This window comes from Procambarus clarkii, chromosome 40 (assembly GCF_040958095.1).
Source record: "Procambarus clarkii isolate CNS0578487 chromosome 40, FALCON_Pclarkii_2.0, whole genome shotgun sequence".
NCBI classification, from domain to species: domain Eukaryota; kingdom Metazoa; phylum Arthropoda; class Malacostraca; order Decapoda; family Cambaridae; genus Procambarus; species Procambarus clarkii.
Window position 1 is genome coordinate 19,136,691 of NC_091189.1, and position 22,556 is coordinate 19,159,246.

At 46.5% G+C, this 22,556-nt stretch overlaps 1 protein-coding gene across 2 annotated transcripts in view; it reads right to left on the bottom strand.

The window, feature by feature from the left end:
* The window catches only part of LOC123757942 (zinc finger CCCH domain-containing protein 13), a 122,637-nt gene that overhangs the window by 71,333 nt on the left and 28,748 nt on the right, over positions 1–22,556 (bottom strand). Inside the window, exon 2 of one of the 2 annotated variants that reach the window (XM_069338802.1) lies at positions 2,402–2,425. The exons of the other annotated variant lie outside the window; for it this stretch is intronic. Coding sequence (XP_069194903.1) covers positions 2,402–2,425 — 24 coding nt within the window. The remainder of the gene's footprint in view (positions 1–2,401; positions 2,426–22,556) is intronic. 2 annotated transcript variants of the gene reach the window in all.

Genomic DNA, 22,556 nt, shown 5'->3' on the forward strand with positions numbered 1-22,556 from the left:
CAGCCCGGTTGGTCCGGCACTCCTTGGAGGAAACTATCTAGTTTTCTCTTGAAGATGTCCACGGTTGTTCCGGCATTATTTCTTATACTCGCTGGGAGGACGTTGAACAACCGCGGACCTCTGATGTTTATACAGTGTTCTCTGATTGTGCCTATGGCACCTCTGCTCTTCACTGGTTCTATTCTGCATTTTCTTCCATATCGTTCACTCCAGTACGTTGTTATTTTACTGTGTAGATTTGGGACCTGGCCCTCCAGTATTTTCCATGTATATATTATTTGGTATCTCTCTCTCGTTTCCTTTCTAGTGAGTACATTGTGTTGTAAAGTTTCCAGGCTCGTTAATGTTGTCATAAATGTACACAAAGCGGCCATGACCGAAGATGAACAGGTTTAGTAAGTGGTTGTGTAAACGCTTCATGCTGGCTCCCGTGTTCCCTGCTCTCCTGCTCAAATTGGGGATCAAATGCCATGACAATTTGTATTTCTTTTTTTATTCAAAGTTTTTAACATGGAAAAATGGTCAAAATCTCTGATTCATATTCCAGGGCCTCTTGTGTCTGGCCTCTGCGGTGTCGAGGCGACCTTCTTTTAGAGTATTGCAATTTATTTTGTTAATAATTTAACATGACTTATGGTGAAGAGTTGCCAATGATAATATATCGCATTTAGTTTAGGATCCAACGAGGATCTCCAGGCAAAATTATACATTGTTGATCCCGTCACAAGAGCTGTAGAAATATGTATTGCCTCAAAACATCCCGTAGGCCAATGTTTTATGAATCTCTGATTTTAGGAACTATGAGACTAACATTACCAAAAGGCGGCAGCAAGCCTGGAAGACTATGCAGCAAAATATTTTATTTAAAAGATTTTGCAAACATATACTTAGTCTAATAGTATATGTTTTTTTTATATCCTATTATATGTATAAAAGTATATGTAAGGAACATATCCTTATAATACAAGTGCAGGAACCACATACCTCTCACCTCAACCGTAAATATGTACTCAACGTGTAATTTGCCAAAAGTATTAGTTTTTTTATATTTAATCTTTGTATTTTACACCAGGGAACAGCCTAGTCAACTGCTTACAGTAGGAAATTATCCCCAATATTTCTGTCAGTAAGATATCATCCACATGCCTTCACAAGGGCAGCCATCAGGACTAGGTTTACAGTGAACAGTGACGGGGGGCTGTACAGTGAACAGTGACGGGGGGCTGTACAGTGAACAGTGACGGGGGCTGTACAGTGAACATTGGTGAGGCTGTACAGTGAACAGTGACGGGGGCTGTACAGTGAACAGTGACGGGGGCTGTACAGTAAACAGTGACGGGGGCTGTACAGTAAACAGTGACGGGGGCTGTACAGTAAACAGTGACGGGGGCTGTACAGTAAACAGTGACGGGGGCTGTACAGTGAACAGTGACGGGGCTGTACAGTAAACAGTGACGGGGCTGTACAGTAAACAGTGACGGGGGCTGTACAGTGAACAGTGACGGGGGCTGTACAGTGAACAGTGACGGGGGCTGTACAGTAAACAGTGACGGGGGCTGTACAGTAAACAGTGACGGGGGCTGTACAGTGAACAGTGACGGGGCTGTACAGTAAACAGTGACGGGGGCTGTACAGTGAACAGTGACGGGGGCTGTACAGTGAACAGTGACGGGGGCTGTACAGTGAACAGTGACGGGGCTGTACAGTAAACAGTGACGGGGGCTGTACAGTGAACAGTGACGGGGCTGTACAGTAAACAGTGACGGGGGCTGTACAGTAAACAGTGACGGGGGCTGTACAGTAAACAGTGACGGGGGCTGTACAGTGAACAGTGACGGGGGCTGTACAGTGAACAGTGACGGGGGCTGTACAGTAAACAGTGACGGGGGCTGTACAGTGAACAGTGACGGGGGCTGTACAGTGAACAGTGACGGGGGCTGTACAGTAAACAGTGACGGGGGCTGTACAGTGAACAGTGACGGGGGCTGTACAGTGAACAGTGACGGGGGCTGTACAGTGAACAGTGACGGTGGCTGTACAGTGAACAGTGACGGGGGCTGTACAGTGAACAGTGACGGGGGCTGTACAGTGAACAGTGACGGGGGCTGTACAGTGAACAGTGACGGGGGCTGTACAGTGAACAGTGACGGGGGCTGTACAGTGAACAGTGACGGGGGCTGTACAGTGAACAGTGACGGGGGCTGTACAGTGAACAGTGACGGGGGCTGTACAGTGAACAGTGACGGGGGCTGTACAGTGAACAGTGACGGGGGCTGTACAGTGACGGGGGCTGTACAGTGACGGGGGCTGTACAGTGAACAGTGACGGGGCTGTACAGTACAGCTGCCCTACACAAGACTGAAACAAGCGGTCTGAACCACTCATCACGTCAATAACAAACCGTTCATGGCGTGCCGGGCGTAGCCTACCTGAAAAATAGAGAGGTAATGTTTACAAACATTGAAATAATATTTACTAACATTCCTCCATGTAAACAAGGTTGGCTAATACTGCCGGAATATAGTTAAATTGTAGTGCAAATACATCATTCACACAGACCGGTAATTTTATTTGAAATAGCCTAATAATTTTGTGAAAGAAAACTATGGGCGAATTATTGCTATTAATCTATCTTATTTTATGTGTCATGCGGCTAATTTTACAACTTACAAAATCCTAAAAATATTCATAAGTATATTTATAATATATCCATGTATTTCTTTTTTTTAATTTTGCCCCGAGGGGCGAGTTTATTGGGCAGCGCCACTCATCTTGTGAGTGGACACACCGCCATAGCAGCATGTACAACACTCCCCAATAGGAAGAAAACCCGCTGGGTTGTTCATCCTGTCACTTGTACCCAGACACAGCTGGGACTTGCTTAACTGTCAAGTGAACAGCTCATGTATATGTAGAAATTGATGAATAGATATACATGTGTGTGATACTAATTTAATGCCTTCAGCTCTAAACTACATTGCGAAACTTAAACTATAATTGTATTAAAATGGCAATAAGTAAATTTAACTACAACCGAAGCCCCTGTTGAATATAATGTTAGTTTCGTAAACGGCCACCAGGAAGATACAGTCTATCGTGGGCATAGGCTGAACGAGTTTTTAAATTTCTCGTGGGCATAGGCTGTGTTAATTTAGCCTGTGGTCTATGAGAGTTTAACGTCTATAAGGTATTCCTTTGATAGCATTCGGAAACGAAAGAGAATACAAATAATTATAAGCTGGAGATATCTTCTATGCTGGCGCTACACAATGGTCCCCCAGTACTGGTGCTAGACAATGGTCCCCCAGTACTGGCGCTAGACAATGGTCCCCCAGTACTGGCGCTAGACAATGGTCCCCCAGTACTGGCGCTACACAATGGTCCCCCAGTACTGGTGCTAGACAATGGTCCCCCAGTACTGGCGCTACACAATGGTCCCCCAGTACTGGCGCTACACAATGGTCCCCCAGTACTGGCGCTACACAATGGTCCCCCAGTACTGGCGCTAGACAATGGTCCCCCAGTACTGGCGCTACACAATGGTCCCCCAGTACTGGCGCTACACAATGGTCCCCCAGTACTGGCGCTACACAATGGTCCCCCAGTACTGGCGCTACACAATGGTCCCCCAGTACTGGCGCTACACAATGGTCCCCCAGTACTGGCGCTACACAATGGTCCCCCAGTACTGGCGCTACACAATGGTCCCCCAGTACTGGCGCTACACAATGGTCCCCCAGTACTGGCGCTACACAATGGTCCCCCAGTACTGGCGCTACACAATGGTCCCCCAGTACTGGCGCTACACAATGGTCCCCCAGTACTGGCGCTACACAATGGTCCCCCAGTAATGGCGCTACACAATGGTCCCCCAGTACTGGCGCTACACAGTGGTCCCCCAGTACTGGCGCTACACAGTGGTCCCCCAGTACTGGCGCTACACAGTGGTCCCCCAGTACTGGCGCTACACAGTGGTCCCCCAGTACTGGCGCTACACAGTGGTCCCCCAGTACTGGCGCTACACAGTGGTCCCCCAGTACTGGCGCTACACAGTGGTCCCCCAGTACTGGCGCTACACAGTGGTCCCCCAGTACTGGCGCTACACAGTGGTCCCCCAGTACTGGCGCTACACAGTGGTCCCCCAGTACTGGCGCTACACAGTGGTCCCCCAGTACTGGCGCTACACAGTGGTCCCCCAGTACTGGCGCTACACAGTGGTCCCCCAGTACTGGCGCTACACAGTGGTCCCCCAGTACTGGCGCTACACAATGGTCCCCCAGTACTGGCGCTACACAATGGTCCCCCAGTACTGGCGCTACACAATGGTCCCCCAGTACTGGTGCTACACAATGGTCCCCCAGTACTGGTGCTACACAATGGTCCCCCAGTACTGGTGCTACACAATGGTCCCCCAGTACTGGTGCTACACAATGGTCCCCCAGTACTGGTGCTACACAATGGTCCCCCAGTACTGGTGCTACACAATGGTCCCCCAGTACTGGAGCTACACAATGGTCCCCCAGTACTGGCGCTACACAATGGTCCCCCAGTACTGGCGCTACACAATGGTCCCCCAGTACTGGCGCTACACAATGGTCCCCCAGTACTGGTGCTACACAATGGTCCCCCAGTACTGGTGCTACACAATGGTCCCCCAGTACTGGTGCTACACAATGGTCCCCCAGTACTGGTGCTACACAATGGTCCCCCAGTACTGGCGCTACACAATGGTCCCCCAGTACTGGCGCTACACAATGTACCCCAGTAAACAGAGGCATTAGGTGTAGGGAAACATGCCCTAATCATTTCGGTCCCGCCTGGTAATCGAACCCTGGATCCCCCGATTGAAGGTAGAAAACGAAGCCAACTATACTACTCAACAGTGACCAACAACCAAATTTACTAACAGCCTAGGCCTAAGCAGTATCAAAAGTTATTTCAGAACAACCTTTAGGTATTTTAAAAGCAAACAAACAATATTACAGTTTACGATACAAAATGAGAGCAAATATAGACTTGTGAACAGAAAAAGCAAGAGAAGCGTGTCTGGGAATGTCTGTGGTTAACAGAAAACGGGATCTCTTACCCAGTCTTTATTGGTGGGTCAATGAACTGTCCTCGTCATCTCTCGCGCACTGCAATTGTCTTTTTTAAGGTTTGCCCTGAAGGAGGAGTTTATTGGGCAGCGTCACTCATCCTGTGAGTGAACACACCGCCATTGTGACGGTATGGGGCAGCGTCACTCATCCTGTGAGTGAACACAACGCCATACCAGCATGTACAACACCCACAATGTGTGTTCTCACCTAGTTGTGCTTGCGGGGGTTGAGCTCTGGCTCTTTGGTCCCGCCTCTCAACAGGTGTACATGTTCTTGAGCCTATTGGGCTCTATCATATCTACACTTCAAACTGTGTATGGAGTCAGCCTCCACCACATTACTTCCTAATGCATTCCATTTGTCAACCACTCTGACACTAAAAAAGTTCTTTCTAATATCTCTGGCTCATTTGGGCACTGAGTTTCCACCTGTGTCCCCTAGTGCGTGTGCCCCTTGTGTTAAATAGCCTGTCTTTATCTACCCTATCGATTCCCTTGAGAATCTTGAATGTGGTGATCATGTCCCCCCTAACTCTTGTCTTCCAACGATGTGAGGTTTAATTCCCGTAGTCTCTCCTCGTAGCTCATACCTCTCAGCTCGGGTACTAGTCTGGTGGCAAACCTTTGAACCTTTTCCAGTTTAGTCTTATGCTTGACTAGATATGGACTCCATGCTGGAGCCGCATACTCCAGGATTGGTCTGACATATGTAGTATATAATGTTCTGAAAGATTCCTTACACAAGTTTCTAAAGGCCGTTCTTATGTTAGCCAACCTGGCATATGCTGCTGATGTTATCTTCTTGATATGAGCTTCAGGGGACAGGTCTGGCGTGATATCAACTCGCGTTTGGCGAGCGCTTTGTCCTGGGTTCGTATCTTGGCCGGGGAGGGTTTACTGGGCGCAAATCCTTAACTGTAGCTTCTGTTTAACTCAACAGTAAAATGGGTACCTGGTTGTTAAATGATTTTTCTCGGGGTTGTATTCCAGGGAACACAGGATTAAGGACTTGCCAGCAACGCTACGCGTACTACTGCTGTACAAGAATGTAAGAACTCTTGTATATATAAATAAATAAAAAAAATACTGGACAAAAAAATACCTATTAAAGGATAACATATAAAGTGACAAGTTACAACACAAAACACTTTGTTTAACTTACGTGAAGTGATCAACCAAAGTACAACCTGACAATTACTACGTGGATACTCAAGGTAAATCTAAATTATAACAACTACACTCTTACAGAAAACTTGTATAAAAAAACAATAAATTTAAAACACACAGATTACCAGTTGAAACCTTGTAAGAAAAAACATCGCACAAAACTGAACACCAACAATTTTATTATACGTCTTAATTAAAACCAAGTTTTCCAGAATTTCATTATTTTTCTCATTTTTTTCTTGTGAAATGATAAAGCTATTCATTTCATTATGTATGAGCTAATTTTTTTTAAATTTTAGTTAAAACTAACGTAGATATATGACCGAACCTAACCAACCCTACCTAACCTAACCGTTCAGGAAAGGAAATATATACATGTAGTTGAGGAAATATATACATGTAGTTGAGGAAATATATACATGTAGTTGAGGAAATATATACATGTAGTTGAGGAAATATATACATGTAGTTGAGGAAATATATACATGTAGTTGAGGAAATATATACATGTAGTTGAGGAAATATATACATGTAGTTGAGGAAATATATACATGTAGTTGAGGAAATATATACATGTAGTTGAGGAAATATATACATGTAGTTGAGGAAATATATACATGTAGTTGAGGAAATATATACATGTAGTTGAGGAAATATATACATGTAGTTGAGGAAATATATACATGTAGTTGAGGAAAGCCGCTCAACTACAGGTCAATATCACAAGTATCACCTTGCAAGGCACACGAAACAATGGCTAGAAGGGTACCCGTTATAACACTTTGAATTGCCTAAATTCACACAAAAACACACGAATTCAGCTAAAGGAGAACGAGGAGGAGACGACGGCCGTCGCGCGTGAAAACGAGGTTTGGACAGTTTGCCTTAACTGTTAGAAACTCCCCACGGAGAGAGTCCTACTTGAGCTAGAGAAAGGCTAGGCTATCTAGACGAGTTGGGAGCTGTACCTGGATGAAGCTCCCACAGTTGTTGTTCTCCCCGAGGCCAGGCTCGACTTGTGAGAGCTTGGTCCACCAGGCTATTGCTTGGAGCGGCCCGCAGGCCCACGTACCCACCACAGCTCGGTTGGTCTGGCACTTTTTTGCACAAAAAAAAAATCGTTTTTCTGGAAGACTTCCACTTTTGTTCCGACAATATTTCTTACACTTGCTGAGATCCAACAGCTGTGGACCTCTAATGTTCATCAGTGCGCGTTCTGATTGTGCCTATGGCACCTCTACTCTTCACTGGTTCTAATCTGCATTTCCTTCCATACCATTCACTGCAGTATGTTGTTATTTTACTGTGCAAGTTAAGGACCTGGCCCTCCAGTACCATCCATGTAAATATTATCTGATACCTTTCGTCTCCTTTCCAGAGTACATTCTGAAAGCTTTGAGACGGTCCCAACAATTTAGAGGCTTTGTCGTGTGTATGCGTGCCGTATATGTTCTTTGTATTTCTTCTATTTCAGTAATCTCTCCTTGTGTGAAAGGGGAAATGAGTACCGAGCAATACTCATGATAGGAGAGCACCTGTCATTATGAGCATTGCTGTGGGGAATTTGACGGTTCTCGTAATCTATCCTATCATTTTCCTGGCTGGAAAGTGCTGGTGCAGAGAGTGTTGGAGGTGTATACTCCACAGTGTAGTGGAAGAGATGGCCCACGAGGGCCAAGTATGAACTAAGCCAGGACCACTACACCACTGTGCAACACAGTACCCGGGGCTCTTACTCCTGTGTCTCCAGTTCACTTCAATCTCTCTACACTAATACCTTCCATTTATTTTCCACTTACACTAAACAAGCTCTTCCTAACACGTGACTCCTTTATGTCTTCAGTAGAATGTCCCGTAGTTCTGTTATTCCTCACTTTAAACACTATCAATTGTCGTTATCTTGCACGTTGCGATCATGGCACAACTATTCATCTTAACCATGCCACTTTCCTCACCTCTCGCTCAAAGCTCATCCTACGCAGCCCAGGATGGAGACTTCTAGCATATTTTTGGATGTTTGAGCTTTACCTGTGGCGGAGACCGGCCGAGGCTGCCTGCCTGCCAATACCCAAGGTGGCACACAGACCTTCAGGAGGTTCCTTTGTCCAGCTCCCTGAAGGCTGCCCGGCTGTTGACTCGGCAAGCTTGTGTTGCACACACTGTCTCGCTACACCCCGCCGCTGGTGCTACACCCCGCCGCTGCTACTACACCCCGCCGCTGCTACTACACCCCGCCGCTGCTGCTACACCCCGCCGCTGCTGCTACACCCCGCCGCTGCTGCTACACCCCGCCGCTGCTGCTACACCCCGCCGCTGCTGCTAAACCCCGCCGCTGCTGCTACACCCCGCCGCTGCTGCTACACCCCGCCGCTGCTGCTACACCCCGCCGCTGCTGCTACACCCCGCCGCTGCTGCTACACCCCGCCGCTGCTGCTACACCCCGCCGCTGCTGCTACACCCCGCCGCTGCCGCTACACCCCGCCGCTGCCGCTACACCCCGCCGCTGCTGCTACACCCCGCCGCTGCTGCTACACCCCGCCGCTGCTGCTACACCCCGCCGCTGCTGCTACACCCCGCCGCTGCTGCTACACCCCGCCGCTGCTGCTACACCCCGCCGCTGCTGCTACACCCCGCCGCTGCCGCTACACCCCGCCGCTGCCGCTACACCCCGCCGCTGCCGCTACACCCCGCCGCTGCCGCTACACCCCGCCGCTGCCGCTACACCCCGCCGCTGCCGCTACACCCCGCCGCTGCTGCTACACCCCGCCGCTGCTGCTACACCCCGCCGCTGCTGCTACACCCCGCCGCTGGTGCTACACCCAGCGGGGGCTAACAAGAGCCTCGCTACACCCAGCGGGGGCTAACAAGAGCCTCGCTACACCCAGCGGGGGCTAACAAGAGCCTCGCTGCACCCAGCGGGGGCTAACAAGAGCCTCGTTACACCCAGCGGGGGCTAACAAGAGCCTCGCTGCACCCAGCGGGGGCTAACAAGAGCCTCGCTGCACCCAGCGGGGGCTAACAAGAGCCTCGCTGCACCCAGCGGGGGCTAACAAGAGCCTCGCTGCACCCAGCGGGGGCTAACAAGAGCCTCGCTGCACCCAGCGGGGGCTAACAAGAGCCTCGCTGCACCCAGCGGGGGCTAACAAGAGCCTCGCTGCACCCAGCGGGGGCTAACAAGAGCCTCGCTGCACCCAGCGGGGGCTAACAAGAGCCTCGCTGCACCCAGCGGGGGCTAACAAGAGCCTCGCTGCACCCAGCGGGGGCTAACAAGAGCCTCGCTGCACCCAGCGGGGGCTAACAAGAGCCTCGCTGCACCCAGCGGGGGCTAACAAGAGCCTCGTTACACCCAGCGGGGGCTAACAAGAGCCTCGCTGCACCCAGCGGGGGCTAACAAGAGCCTCGCTGCACCCAGCGGGGGCTAACAAGAGCCTCGCTGCACCCAGCGGGGGCTAACAAGAGCCTCGCTGCACTGCACTTGAGGTGTTTGTCCAGATGCGGTAAGAACGCACACCAGCAGGTGATCAATTCATTTCATGAAACCTTAAATATACTGATGACCGAATACCAAAATTTCAAGAATAACATTCAATATTTACACAACAAGCACAAATACACTACAGAGTGTGTACACTCGCCTAGTTGTGCCTGCAGGATCGAGGATCGACTCTTGGTTATTTACAGCAATGAATCCGGTCCCATTTCCCTATCATATCTAGTTTTAAAATTATGAATAGAGTTTGCTTCTACAACCTGCTCCCCAAGTGCATTCCATTTTTCCACTACTCTCACGCTAAAAGAAAACTTCCTAACATCTCTGTGACTCATCTGAGTTTCCAGCTTCCACCCATGTCCCCTCGTTCTGTTAATATTACGTGTGAACATTTCGTCTATTTCCACTCTGTCATTCCCCCCCTGAGTATTTTATATGTTCCTATCATATCCCCCCTCCCGTCTTTTTTCAAGTGTCGAAAGGTTCAGTTCCTTCAGAAGCTCTCCATATCCCATCCATCGTAACTCTGGGACAAGCTTCGTCGCAAACTTCTGAACTTTTTCCAGTTTCCTTATGTGTTTCTTCAGGTGGGGACTCCATGATGGGGCAGCATACTCTAAGACTGGTCTCATAGAGGCAGTGTAAAGCGCCCTAAAAGCCTTCTAACTTAGGATTCTGAATGATGTTCTAACTTTTGCCAGTGTAGAGTACGCTGCTGTCACTATCCTATTTATATGTGCTTCAGGAGTTAGATTAGGTGTTACGTCCACTCCCAGTGTTACGTCCACTCCCAGGTCTCTTTCTCGAATCGTCACAGGTAGGCAGTTCCCCCTTCATTGTGTAGTGGCCCTTTGGTCTTTATCACCTAATCCCATTTCCATAACTTTACATTTGCCCGTGTTCAACACGGGCATATGTAAAGTTATGGTAGCCATTTCTCTGACCATCTCTGCAACCTGTTCAAGTCCTCTTTGAGGATCCTACAATCCTCATCTGTCAACTCTCGTCATAAATTTTGCGTCATCCGCGAATATCGACATGTAGGACTACTCCTGTAAAAATGTCATTAACGTATGTTAGAAATAGAACTGGCCCCAGCACCGATCCTTGAGGTACTCCACTCGTTACTGTTCGCTAGTCCGACTTCTCGCCCCTTACCGTTACTCTCTGGCCCCGTCCTGTTAGGTAGTTCCTTAACCCATGGCTAGGGCCTTCCCGCTTACTCCCGCCTGCCTCTCAAGTTTGAATAGCAGTTTCATGTGCGGAACTGTATCAAAGGCTTTTTGGCAGTCCAGAAATATTCAGTCTGCCCATCCATCTCTGTCCTGCTTTATTCTCGTTATTTTATCACAGAATACCGAAAGGTTTGTTAGGTATGATTTCCCTTTCCAGAACCTATGTTGATGTTTGTTTACAAACCTAATGTTCTCTAGGTGTGCAACAATTTTATTTTTTATTTTTATTATTTTCTACCAGAGACGTGGCCACATTTACATTGCTAACCAGCATATATACATTTTCTTCTGTCCTCCATGGACAGGGTGAGAGATGTGCAACAAGTCTTAGCCTAACTATTCTTTCAAGTATTTTGCAGGGGGATGCTTGTCAGCGATACGGGTCTGTAATTAAGTGCCTCCTCCCTATCTCCTTTCTTGAAAATCGGTACGACATTTGCCTTCTTCCAGCAACTGGGCAATTCTCTCCACATGAGTGACTCATTAAAAGATCCTTGCCAGAGGCACGTTGAGGGCCTGCGCTGCCTCTTAATATCCACGGTGATACTTCTTTGGTCCAACTGCTTTAGTTGCATCCAGTGTTGTCAACCGTTTCATTACCTCCTCTACTGTCACCTCTATATCTGATAATCTTTCATCTAGGGTAATCTCTTCTAACAATGGGAGCTGCTAAGGCTCGGTTGTGAACACTCCATGGAAGCTGGCATTCAGTGCCTCGCAGATTTCCTTGTCACTTTCTGTATGTATGCCCTCTCTGCTTTTCTTAGTCTTGTCACTTGGTCGTTCACCGATATTTTTCTTCTTATATGGCATGTAGTAATTTAGGTTGTTTTATCACTTTGATCGCAATATCGTTCTCATAATTTCTTTCCGATACTCGTCTTATGTTAATGTAATCGTTCCTAACTCTGTTGCATCTGATCCTGTTGTCCTCTGTCCTTTGTCTTCTGTACTTCCTCCACTCCCTCCTGCTTCTCATTTTTTGCTTCCTGACACTTAAACCATGGGTTATTATATTCCCTCCTACTTTTTTCCTTTACTGTTTGAATAAATCTCTCTTCGGCCTCCTTGCATTTCCATATGACTAGGTCCATCATATCTTGGACTGTTTTTCCTCTAATTTCTTTCTCTCACCGCAGTTCTCCCAGATAGTTCCTTATCCTCCTCTTGTTTTGTTGCCGGTGGAGGCGGCTAGTTTATTGTGCACCCCATACCCATCCTGTGAGCGGTAGCGCAAAAAGCATTATAGAGGACATAAAAGGTCTTTATCAGACCTCATAGATTATTACATAAACAATTTCATCTATCATTAACACCGTATAGTTACAATGTCAGCTAGTTACAGTGAAAGTGTTATTTCAAGAGCTATATATTTACAGTAAGTCATTATACATTAATGGTAGGTCTTATCGCTAATACATAATAGTTTGACCAATGGAGATATTACAGTCACAGGGGAGCTTCTGTTTATTATTAGTCTTCACAATACACTACTTGTTTCTTTCTCTCATATGTCGTTTATCTACTGGAAGCGAAATATGGATACAGTGCAAGGATTTCAGGTAATTTATCCGTGGTAATAAGGTAGGTTGCCATATCATAGAGAGTGAGCTTAGATTTATCTCTAAATGGCTAAATTTTACTACAATCCAAGATATAGTGTTCGAGTGTGTGTGTCTGTCTTTGTCCACACACTTTACACTTTAATTCATCTAGATCCCTATACAAGCCGAACTGCCAGAGATACTTGTAACCAAGTCTTATACGAGCTGCGACAACATCTGTTAGTCTACTGACTTTGTAGCCCCATACACATGTTTTACTTCACACATTTCATTGTGACGAACAATGGACCTGCTAGTTCCAGTTTGCACTGTTCTACTTTCTTCAAATTCATCCAGGAGTTCGTCTAATAACATTTTTTAAGGGACCTATGATAACTCAAGATTCCGTTCAATACTGTCTTTATTTACTGCAGCCTTAGCAAGGACGTCAACTTTGTCATGTTCCTGCAGGCCAATGTGAGAAGGAATCCACAACATTTTTATATTTACCCTCTTGCTAAGTATTCTTATATACCTACGTCTATCCTCCTGTAGTCCCCTTTCCTGTAGTCAACTCTCCTTTCCCAGACCTCTTGTCCCATGGTTACAATTTTAAGTTCCATCATGTAGTCAAAGACTAGGACACAATGGTCACTGGCTCCTAGAGGTATTTCATGTTCCAAATTCTCGATGTCATCTAAGGGGCCTGACAGCTGAGTGGACAGTGCTTCGGATTCGTAGTCCTGAAGTTCCGGGTTCTTTCCCCGGTGGAGGCGGAAACAAATGGGGAGAGTTTCTTTCACCTTGATGCTCCTGTTACCTAGCAGTAAATAGGTACCTGGGACTTGCTACGCTCCTACGGGCTGCTTCCTGGGGGTGTGTAACAAAAAGGAGGCCTGGTCGAGAACCGGGCCGCAGGGACGCTAAGCCCCGAAATCATCTCATGATAACGTTCTGGGTGAAAATCGGGTCTAATAGGCTCGGCGTATCCCCTTCTCCTTCCCTTGTGTTTTCCTTCACATGTTGTGTTAGGAAATTCCTGTCTATAACGTCCACCAACTTTGCTCCCCACGTTTCCTCCCCGCCATGGGGATTCCTCGATTCCCAATTGATCTCTGTGATTTAGGTCCACCATGACCAGCAGTTTCGCTCTCATTGTGTGAGCTTTTGTTGCTGCCTTCTGCAGTTCATCTATACATGCCTTGTTGTTGTCATCATACTCCTGCCTGGGTCTTCTTCTGTTTGGTGGGGGGGATTGTAGATTACCAAGATCACAATTTTCTTCCCATCTGCTGTCAGAGTTCCATGTATGGAGCTTGTGCTTTCATAGGTACCCAGATTTTCCAGGTCTTCAAACTTCCATTTCCGTTTTACTAGGGGTGCCACTCCCCCTCCCTGTCTCCTTACTTTTCTTATCACTTGGTACCCCTCTGGAAAGATTGCATCCGAGATCATGCCATTTATTTTAGTTTCCACTATTGTGTGTAATTACCTAATTGTAATTACCTAAGTGTAATTACAGGATGAGTTATGCTCGTGGTGTCCCGTCTTCCCAGCACTGTCATATAACGCTTTGAAACTACTGACTGCTTTGGCCTCCACCACCACCACACTTAGCTTGTTCCAACTGTGTGTGTGGGGGGAGGGAAGGGAGGGTTGCTCTCCTAGATGTGCTTGCATGGTCGAGCTAGGCTCCTAGCCCCGCCTTCCGAACATTCTTAGATTAATGGAATGACTCATTTATCGCACTTTTAATCGTATTTACATTTAAAACTTTGAATTGAATTTGCTTCAGCGACTTCCACGTCTAGCGTTTTCCACTTATTGACAGCTCTGACACTGGAAAAGATCTTTCTGACGTCCCTGTGACTCGTTTGCGTCTCTAGTTTCCATATGTGATTCCATGTTCTGCTGTTCCTAGCTTTGAACAACGCTGTTTTGTTTACCATATCCTCCTCTCTCTCTTTTCCTCCAGTGTGAAAAGGTCCAGTTCCCTCAGTCTTTCCTCATAGCTTAAGTCCTTCAACTCAGGAACGAGTCTTGTTGCATATTTCTGGACTTTTTATAGTTTCTCTTTGTCCTTTTGCCGTGTAAGAATCTCATGTTGGGGACGCATAGTCACGTGTGGGTCCCACCTTCGCTGTAAATGGGTTTTCGGAAAGGGGCAGGATATGCAGCTGCTGGCCAGCATGCCAATCGCAGCTGTTATTCTGTTAATGTGAGCTTCTGGCATCAGATTTGGGGCAATGTCCACTCCCAGGTCTTTCTCCTGTTCAGATTGAAGAATGTGTGGTCCCTTCATTCTGTACTGCTGTACTGGTCATCGCATTCCTGTTCCTTTCCTCAAAACTTTGCATATGGCTGCTCCCACAAGTGTGTGGGCCCACTCCTGGTGGCTGCTCCCACAAGTGTGTGGCCCCACTCCTGGAGGCTGCTCCCACAAGTGTGTGGCCCCACTCCTGGAGGCTGCTCCCACAAGTGTGTGGCCCCACTCCTGGAGGCTGCTCCCACAAGTGTGTGGCCCCACTCCTGGAGGCTGCTCCCACATGTGTGGGCCCTTAGTCACACCTGTCGAGGCGGTGATGTTGACAGGTTGGGCAAGGTCAGGTCACCTGAGGTGATCTTGCCCTGTGCCAAGCGGATAATGGCAGACGATATCTGGAATCTTTCCGTCAACCACACTACCGTCTAGGTGTAGTGATACAATAGGCCGAACTTAACTGACTGATTCACCCAAGAAGTGGCACGGGTATGAATAACCCGTATGGGAGCTTAACTCCTGGCTTCTGCTCATATATTCTAGCCATTGTACCCTTGTGCAAAGTGCCAGCTAGAGTGGAGAGCACTCACAAGATTACTAAAGATACAGATCTGTGAATTAATTGAATGCTTTACATGATTGCAGTTTCTTAGCTTTTAACTGTGATTATAATAAGTGAATAGAGACAAGTTCCTCGTCTTGTAAACTTGTGAGTGTGTGCTGGCGGTGCTAACTTTATCTACAACTTCCACTCTTAATACTTTCTCTTCTTCTGCCCTACTTACTAAGTCTACCCTTCATCCCATCTCTCTCTCTACACACTCCCTTTCTCCTCTCCCATCTCCCTCACTCTCCACACTCAAGACTTTCACCTCACCTCACCTCACTTCCCTCCTCCTTCTCCTCCTCCTCCCTTCCACCTCACTCTTGCTCCTCCTGTGCTGTTGTGCATCGTCATTCTTTCCATTTCCTTATTCGTTACATGGAGGCAGGCCAGGAGGCTGCTCTACTGTGGTTGCCCACAGGTGGATAGTTGAATGGTTGCGGACGGGCGGGGGGGGAGGGGAGATGGTTGCAGACGAGGTGTACGGTTGAAGGGGGGGGGCGGATGGTTGAAAGAGGTGGAATCAGAGATGGGGGGGGGGTCGCAATTGTGGAGGAGGCGGCGGTGATTGTAGTGGGGGGCGGTGCGGTGATTGTAGTGGGGGGCGGTGCGGTGATTGTAGTGGGGGGCGGTGCGGTGATTGTAGTGGGGGGGGGGCCGTGGGGTGATTTTAGTGGGGGGGCCGTGGGGTGATTGTAGTGGGGGGGCCGTGGGGTGATTGTAGTGGGGGGGCCGTGCGGTGATTGTAGTGGGGGGGCCGTGCGGTGATTGTGGTGGGGGGGCCGTGCGGTGATTGTGGTGTGGGGGCGGCGGTGCGGTGATTGTGGTGGGGGGGCGACGGTGCGGTGATTGTGGTGGGGGGCGGTGAGCATAGCGGGCGTGTGGGGGGGGGCGGCCACCTGGGTAGAGCGGTCACTCTGGGTTGAAGGCACCGTTATAGCCAGATGCTCGCTCTACCCAACTACCGTTACAGCTCCGACACATGGTCTAGCTGTACTTACGGCGGTTGAACTTCAGCTCCGGGGCCTGCCTCTCCTTGTACTTGTATTCGTTCAGTCTAACCTATCAATTGTACCAAATATTTCGCAAGTCGTGATCATGTCCTGCTAGAACTAGAGTGGTGACAAACCTCTGGATTTGACCAAGCATAGTTTTGTGTTGTAGGAGATATGGACTAGGCACTTGCTTGAGGTTATCTTGAGATGATTTCGGGGCTTTAGTGTCCCCGCGGCCCGGTCCTCGACCAGGCCTCCACCCCCAGGAAGCAGCCCGTGACAGCTAACACCCAGGTACCTATTTTACTGCTAGGTAACAGAGGCATAGGGAGAAAGAAACTGCCCATTGTTTCTCGCCGGCGCCCGGGATCGAACCCGGGACCACAGGATCACAAGTCCAGTGTGCTGTCCTCTCGGTCAACCGGCTCCCTGCGCTGCACATTTCTGAATTAGTCTGACCTATGTGGAATAAAGGGTTCTGAACAACTCTGTTCATAATTTAATCAAGAGGAAATGGCAGAAGGGCAATTGGCCAATCCTCTGCCATGTATAGTGTGTATGTTTACACTTGTATTTACACTAGCGACTTAGGTTAACATAAATAGACTGTATTTATGTGTAGCTTAAGCGTTACACAACCAGTGACTCACGCTTGGTGACTGAGTGGACAGCACTCGGGGATTGTAATCTTGGAGATTTGGGTTCGATCCCCGGTGAAGGTGGAAAACAAATGGGCACAGTTTCTTTCATCCTGATGCACCTGTTACCTAGCAGTAAATAGGTACTGGGTAGTTAGACAGTTGTTACAGACTGCTTCCACACACACACACACACACAGGGGGAGGGGGAGAAAGAAAGAAAGAAAGAAAAAAAAAAAAGATGTTGACTGACAGTTGAGAGGCGAGCCGAAAGAACAGAGGTCAACCCCCGCAAGCACAACTAGGTGAATACAACTAAGTGACTCGCATCTATCACCATGATATATAGGCCCGGATGGAATCTTCCCATGGATACTAAAGGAAGGAGCGGAAGCACTGTGCCTGCCACTCTCCGTAATGTATAACAAATCACTGGTAACAAGGGAACTGCCAAAAATTTGGAAGACGGGTTAATGTAGTCCCGATATTCAAGAAGGGGAGATAGACAGGAGGCACTGAACTACAGGCCAGTGTCCCTAACTTGCATATCATGCAAGTTGATGGAAACGATTGTGCGAAAAAAGCTATAGTGGACCATCTGGAGCGAAATAACTTTGTAACACAGCATCAACATGGGTTCAGGGATGGCAAGTCCTGCCTCTCAGGATTAATTGAATTCTACGATCAGGCAACACAAATCGGGCAAGAAAGGGAGGGGTAGGCAGACTGCATATTTTTGGATTCCCAGAAAGCCTTTGACACAGTACCACACAAGAGGCTTGTAAAACTGGAGATGCAGGCAGGAGTGAAAAGGAAGGTACTCCATTGGATAAGGGAGTCACTGCAAGGGGTGAGGTCTCAGATTGACGAGGCGTCACCAGTGGAGTCCCGCAGGGTTCAGTCCTTGGACCTATACTGTTTCTGCAGCCCGTCCTCCAAACGAAGATCCAAAAGTGATTCCATGCACCCGCCAAACCCCCTGTTTATGAATGAAAAGCGGTTTACACACGACTCACAACTGCTGCCGTTCGAACATATCCGGAACAAGTGCTTCACTGACTAATTTTGTCCGAATCACAACGCTATAAATGCTTCACTCACGTACTACAAATAATCGCCAACAGAACCTAAACACCTAACCAAACCTATCCTATGCCTATATATACACAATGTTATTATAATATTAATTTATACTTGAGAAAATTCTCGTTTTGAATGAACAGCATGTTAAAATTTATGAATGCGTCTGTGGGGTTGACCGCTGAATGTAATGGACTTGAGTCGAGGACGGGTTGTGTTTCTGATATGTAAATGATCTCCCAAGGGATATAGAATCGTTCCTCTCATTGTTTGCTGATGATTAAGATAGAGGAAGATAGTATGAGGCTACAAAATGACCTAGAGAGACAATGAATGGTCCAACAAATGGTTACTAAAGTTCAGTAAAAAGACAAAGCCAGTGTTGACCTGACTGCAGGAAGTCAGGTCTTAACAGAATAACAGTCACGCATGCACATACCTTCACTCTCGCACATGTCAATAAAAACACACACACAAGCACACTCACCCACACATACACACTCACCCACACATACTCGACGGCGTGAGCTCAGACATGTCAATGTTTGCAGATGACACAAAGCTGATGAGCATGAAAACATACGAGTACTGCCGGAAGTTACAGTAGGAAATACCCAAACACCTGGAGTGGTCAAATAATGGTTGTTGGAATTCAATTCCGAGAAATGGAAGGTAATGAAGATGGGAAAGGGAGAGAAGAGACCAGAAGGCATATACAGCATAAGGGGGATAACAACTTTAGGAACGAGAACGAGAAAAATATTTGGGAATGAATATAATTCTGACACTAGCACCGGAGGCACACACAAACAAGATAACATCAACAGCATATGAGACGCTGGCAATTATGAGAACATCATTTAGATACCTAAATCAGGACTTCTCGCCAATATACACAACATCTGTTAGACCAATACTATATTATGCAGCACCGGAATGGATTCCACACCGTGTGAAGCCTAAAGCCAAAACTTAAAAGTACAAAGGTTTGCAAAAACGAGGGATATGATCACAATATACAAGATACTTGGGGAATAGATAAGGTGGAGAAAGATAGCCCATTCAGACTGAAAGGAAGCAGCAAAGGAGGACGGGTGGAAGCTGGAAACGCAACTAAGCCTAAGGAACGTGAGGAAATACTCTTATCTTATATGGGTAATTAAGAAGTGGAATACTCTACAAGAAGTTGTGGAAGCCTCCTCCTTCCACAAGTATAAGGCGAGAGGTGTAGAGGGGAGAAACTTGAAGAGTGTGTGTAATTACCTAAGTGTAGTTACAGGATGAGAGCTACGCTCGTGGTGTCCCGTCTTCCCAGCACTCTTGTCATATAACGCTTTGAAACTACTGACGGTCTTGGCCTCCACCACCTTCTCCCCTAACTTGTTCCAACCGTTTACCACTGTTTGCGAAAGTGAATTTTCTTATATTTCTCCGGCAGCTTTGTTTAATTAGTTTAAATCAAATTAGTTTAAATTAGTTTAAAACCTCTTGTTCTTGAAGTTCCGGGTTTCAGGAAAACTTCCCTGTTGATTATATCAATTCCTGTTACTATTTTGTACGTAGTGATCATATCACCTCTTTTTCTTCTGTCTTCTAGTTTTGGTAAATTTAATGCCTCTAACTTCTCCTCATAGCTCTTGCCCTTCAGTTCTGGGAACCACTTAGTAGCATGTCTTTGCACCTTTTCCAGTTTGTTGATGTGCTTCTTAAGATATGGGCACCACACAACCGCTGCATATTCTAGCTTTGGCCTAACAAAAGTCGTAAACAATTTCTTTAGTATTTCTCCATCCATATATTTAAAAGCAATTCTGAAGTTAGAAAGTGTAGCATAGGCTCCTCGCACAATGTTCTTAAAGTGGTCCTCAGGTGACAGTTTCCTATCTAGAACCACCCCAAGATCCCTTTCTTTGTCAGAATTCTTTAAGGATTTCTCACATAATTTATAGGTTGTGTGGGGGTCTATGTTCACCAATTCCACATTCCATAACATGGCATTTATTCACATTAAATTCCATTTGCCAAAAGGTGCTCCATATGCTTATTTTGTCCAGGTCTTCTTGAAGGGCATGGCAATCATCTAAGTTTCTTATCCTTCCTATTATCTTAGCATCATCAGCAAACATGTTCATATAATTCTGTCTTCCAACTGGTAGATCATTTATGTAGACAATGAACATCACTGGTGCAAGAACTGAACCCTGTGGCACTCCACTTGTGACATTTCTCCAGTCCGATACATTGCCTCTGATTACTGCCCTCATTTTTCTATCAGTCAGAAATTTTTTTTATCCATGTTAGGAGCTTACCTGTCACTCCTCCAATATTTTCCAGTTTCCGGAACAACCTCTTATGTGGAACTCTGTCGAAAGCCATTTTTTTTTTAGGTCCAGATAGATGCAGTCAACCCAACCATCTCTTTCCTGTAAAATCTCTGTGGCTCTATCATAGAAACTGAGTAAATTCGATACACAGAATCTTCCAGATCGAAAACCATACTGTCTGTCTGATATTATATTACTTCTCTCCAGGTGTTCTACCCATTTAGTTTTTTTTATTTTTCCAATATTTTGACTATTACACTTGTCAATGATACAGGTCTATAATTGAGGGGGTCTTCCCTGCTGCCACTTTTGTAGATTGGAACTATGTTAGCTTTTTTCCACACATCTGCTACGACTCCTGTACTCAGGGATGTCTGAAAAATCAGCTGAAGTGGTATGCCGAGCTGAACTGCACATTCTCTCAGAACCCATGGTGAAACTCCATCTGGGCCAACTGCTTTGTTCATACTTAGCTCCAAGAGCATTTGTTTCACTTCATCTCTAGACACCTCTGTGCTCTATGTTGTTCTCTGGAATTCTTATTGCGTCTGGTTCCCTGAAGATCTCATTTTGTACTAACACACTTTAGAACTTTTCGTTTAATGTTTCACATATTTCATTTTCCGTGTATCTGTCCCCTATTTTCAACCTCTGAATATTATCCTTTACCTGCAGCTTGCTTTTAATGAATTTATAGAAAAAGCCTGGATCCGATTTACATTTGTCTGCGATACCGTTCTCAAAGTTCCTCTCTGCCTCTCTCCTTACTGATGTGTAGTTGTTTCTCGCATCTTTGTATCGCTGGTATGTTTGGGAGTTTGGCCTCTTCCTATAATGATTCCATGCCTGTGTCTTTTGATCTCTGGCCCTCTCGCAATTTCTGTTGAACTAATCCTGTTTCCTAGGTCTGCATCTCTGTTTCGGTATGAATGTTTGTGTGCCTTCATCGTATACTTTACAAAATATGGCATACATCTCATTTACTTCCTTGCCTAGCAACAAGTCTCTCTAATTATACCCATGAAAAAAATGTCTAAGTTCCCCATAGCGTCCTCTCTAGAAATCGAGTTTAACAACTGTTTCAAAGTCCCCATTCTCTACTAGATTATATCCCAAAGCGTATTTAATGTCCAAGAGGACGTGATCACTCTTTCAGAATGGAGGAAGATACTGGATGTCAAATACCTCCTCTTCTTTCCTGGTGAATACTAGATCCAGTACTGACGGAACATCCCCTTCCCTCATTCTTGTGGCCTGCTTGACGTGTTGATACATGAATGTCTCAAAGATGAGGTTTACAAATCTGCCTGTCCAAATGTCCTCTGTTCTTGCCTCGTAGGCCTCCCAGTCTATTGCCTTAAAGTTGAAGTCCCCCAGTACCAACAATCGGGATTTATCTTTGTCAGCTCTTACCATAATCTCTCATGACCATTATGAGGCCCTCTCGTTTGTCATCCAGTTCTTCCTTTGTCCATGGGTTGCTTGCTGGTGAGCTGTAGGCATTTAAAATTATCAGCTTATCTTGATTCCAGACCGGCAATGCCATTATATAAATATCTCGAGGTTTTCAATTATTAACTCTCTTACCTTCAGGTGTTCTTTCACCAGCACAACCACTCCTCCTCCCTTCCTAGTTTTCCTGTCACGTCTCCAAACTGAGTAGCCCCTTGGGAATAAGACTTCATTTATAATATTTTCTTAAAGTTTCGTCTCTGTTAATGCGACAATATCTGGGACTTTGAGCTTGATTATATCCAACTCCAATATTTTTTATCTCACTCCATGTTGGTGTATACTATTTTCAGGAACATATTCCCCTTCCCTTTGTTCTTTGCACCCCTTTCCTTTAATGATTTTGAGGCTTTGTCTTTATGTACCATTTTACAAGCTTTCCAGTCCCTGACACTTTGTAGAAAAAAAGTTCTTTCTTCTTAATTTCTATCCCCATTTAGACGTTTCGCTTCAAGGAGGTTCATTTTCAGCTTTTCTCTGTCCTGCTTTGAGAGGTCTTCTCTTATTGACCAGTTTGCCATCTTCATCACATTGCAATTTTCTGGCATTCCAAGGCTCTTCTGTCATATACTTCACTCCATTAAACGTCGCCCTTAAGGGGCGGTTCTT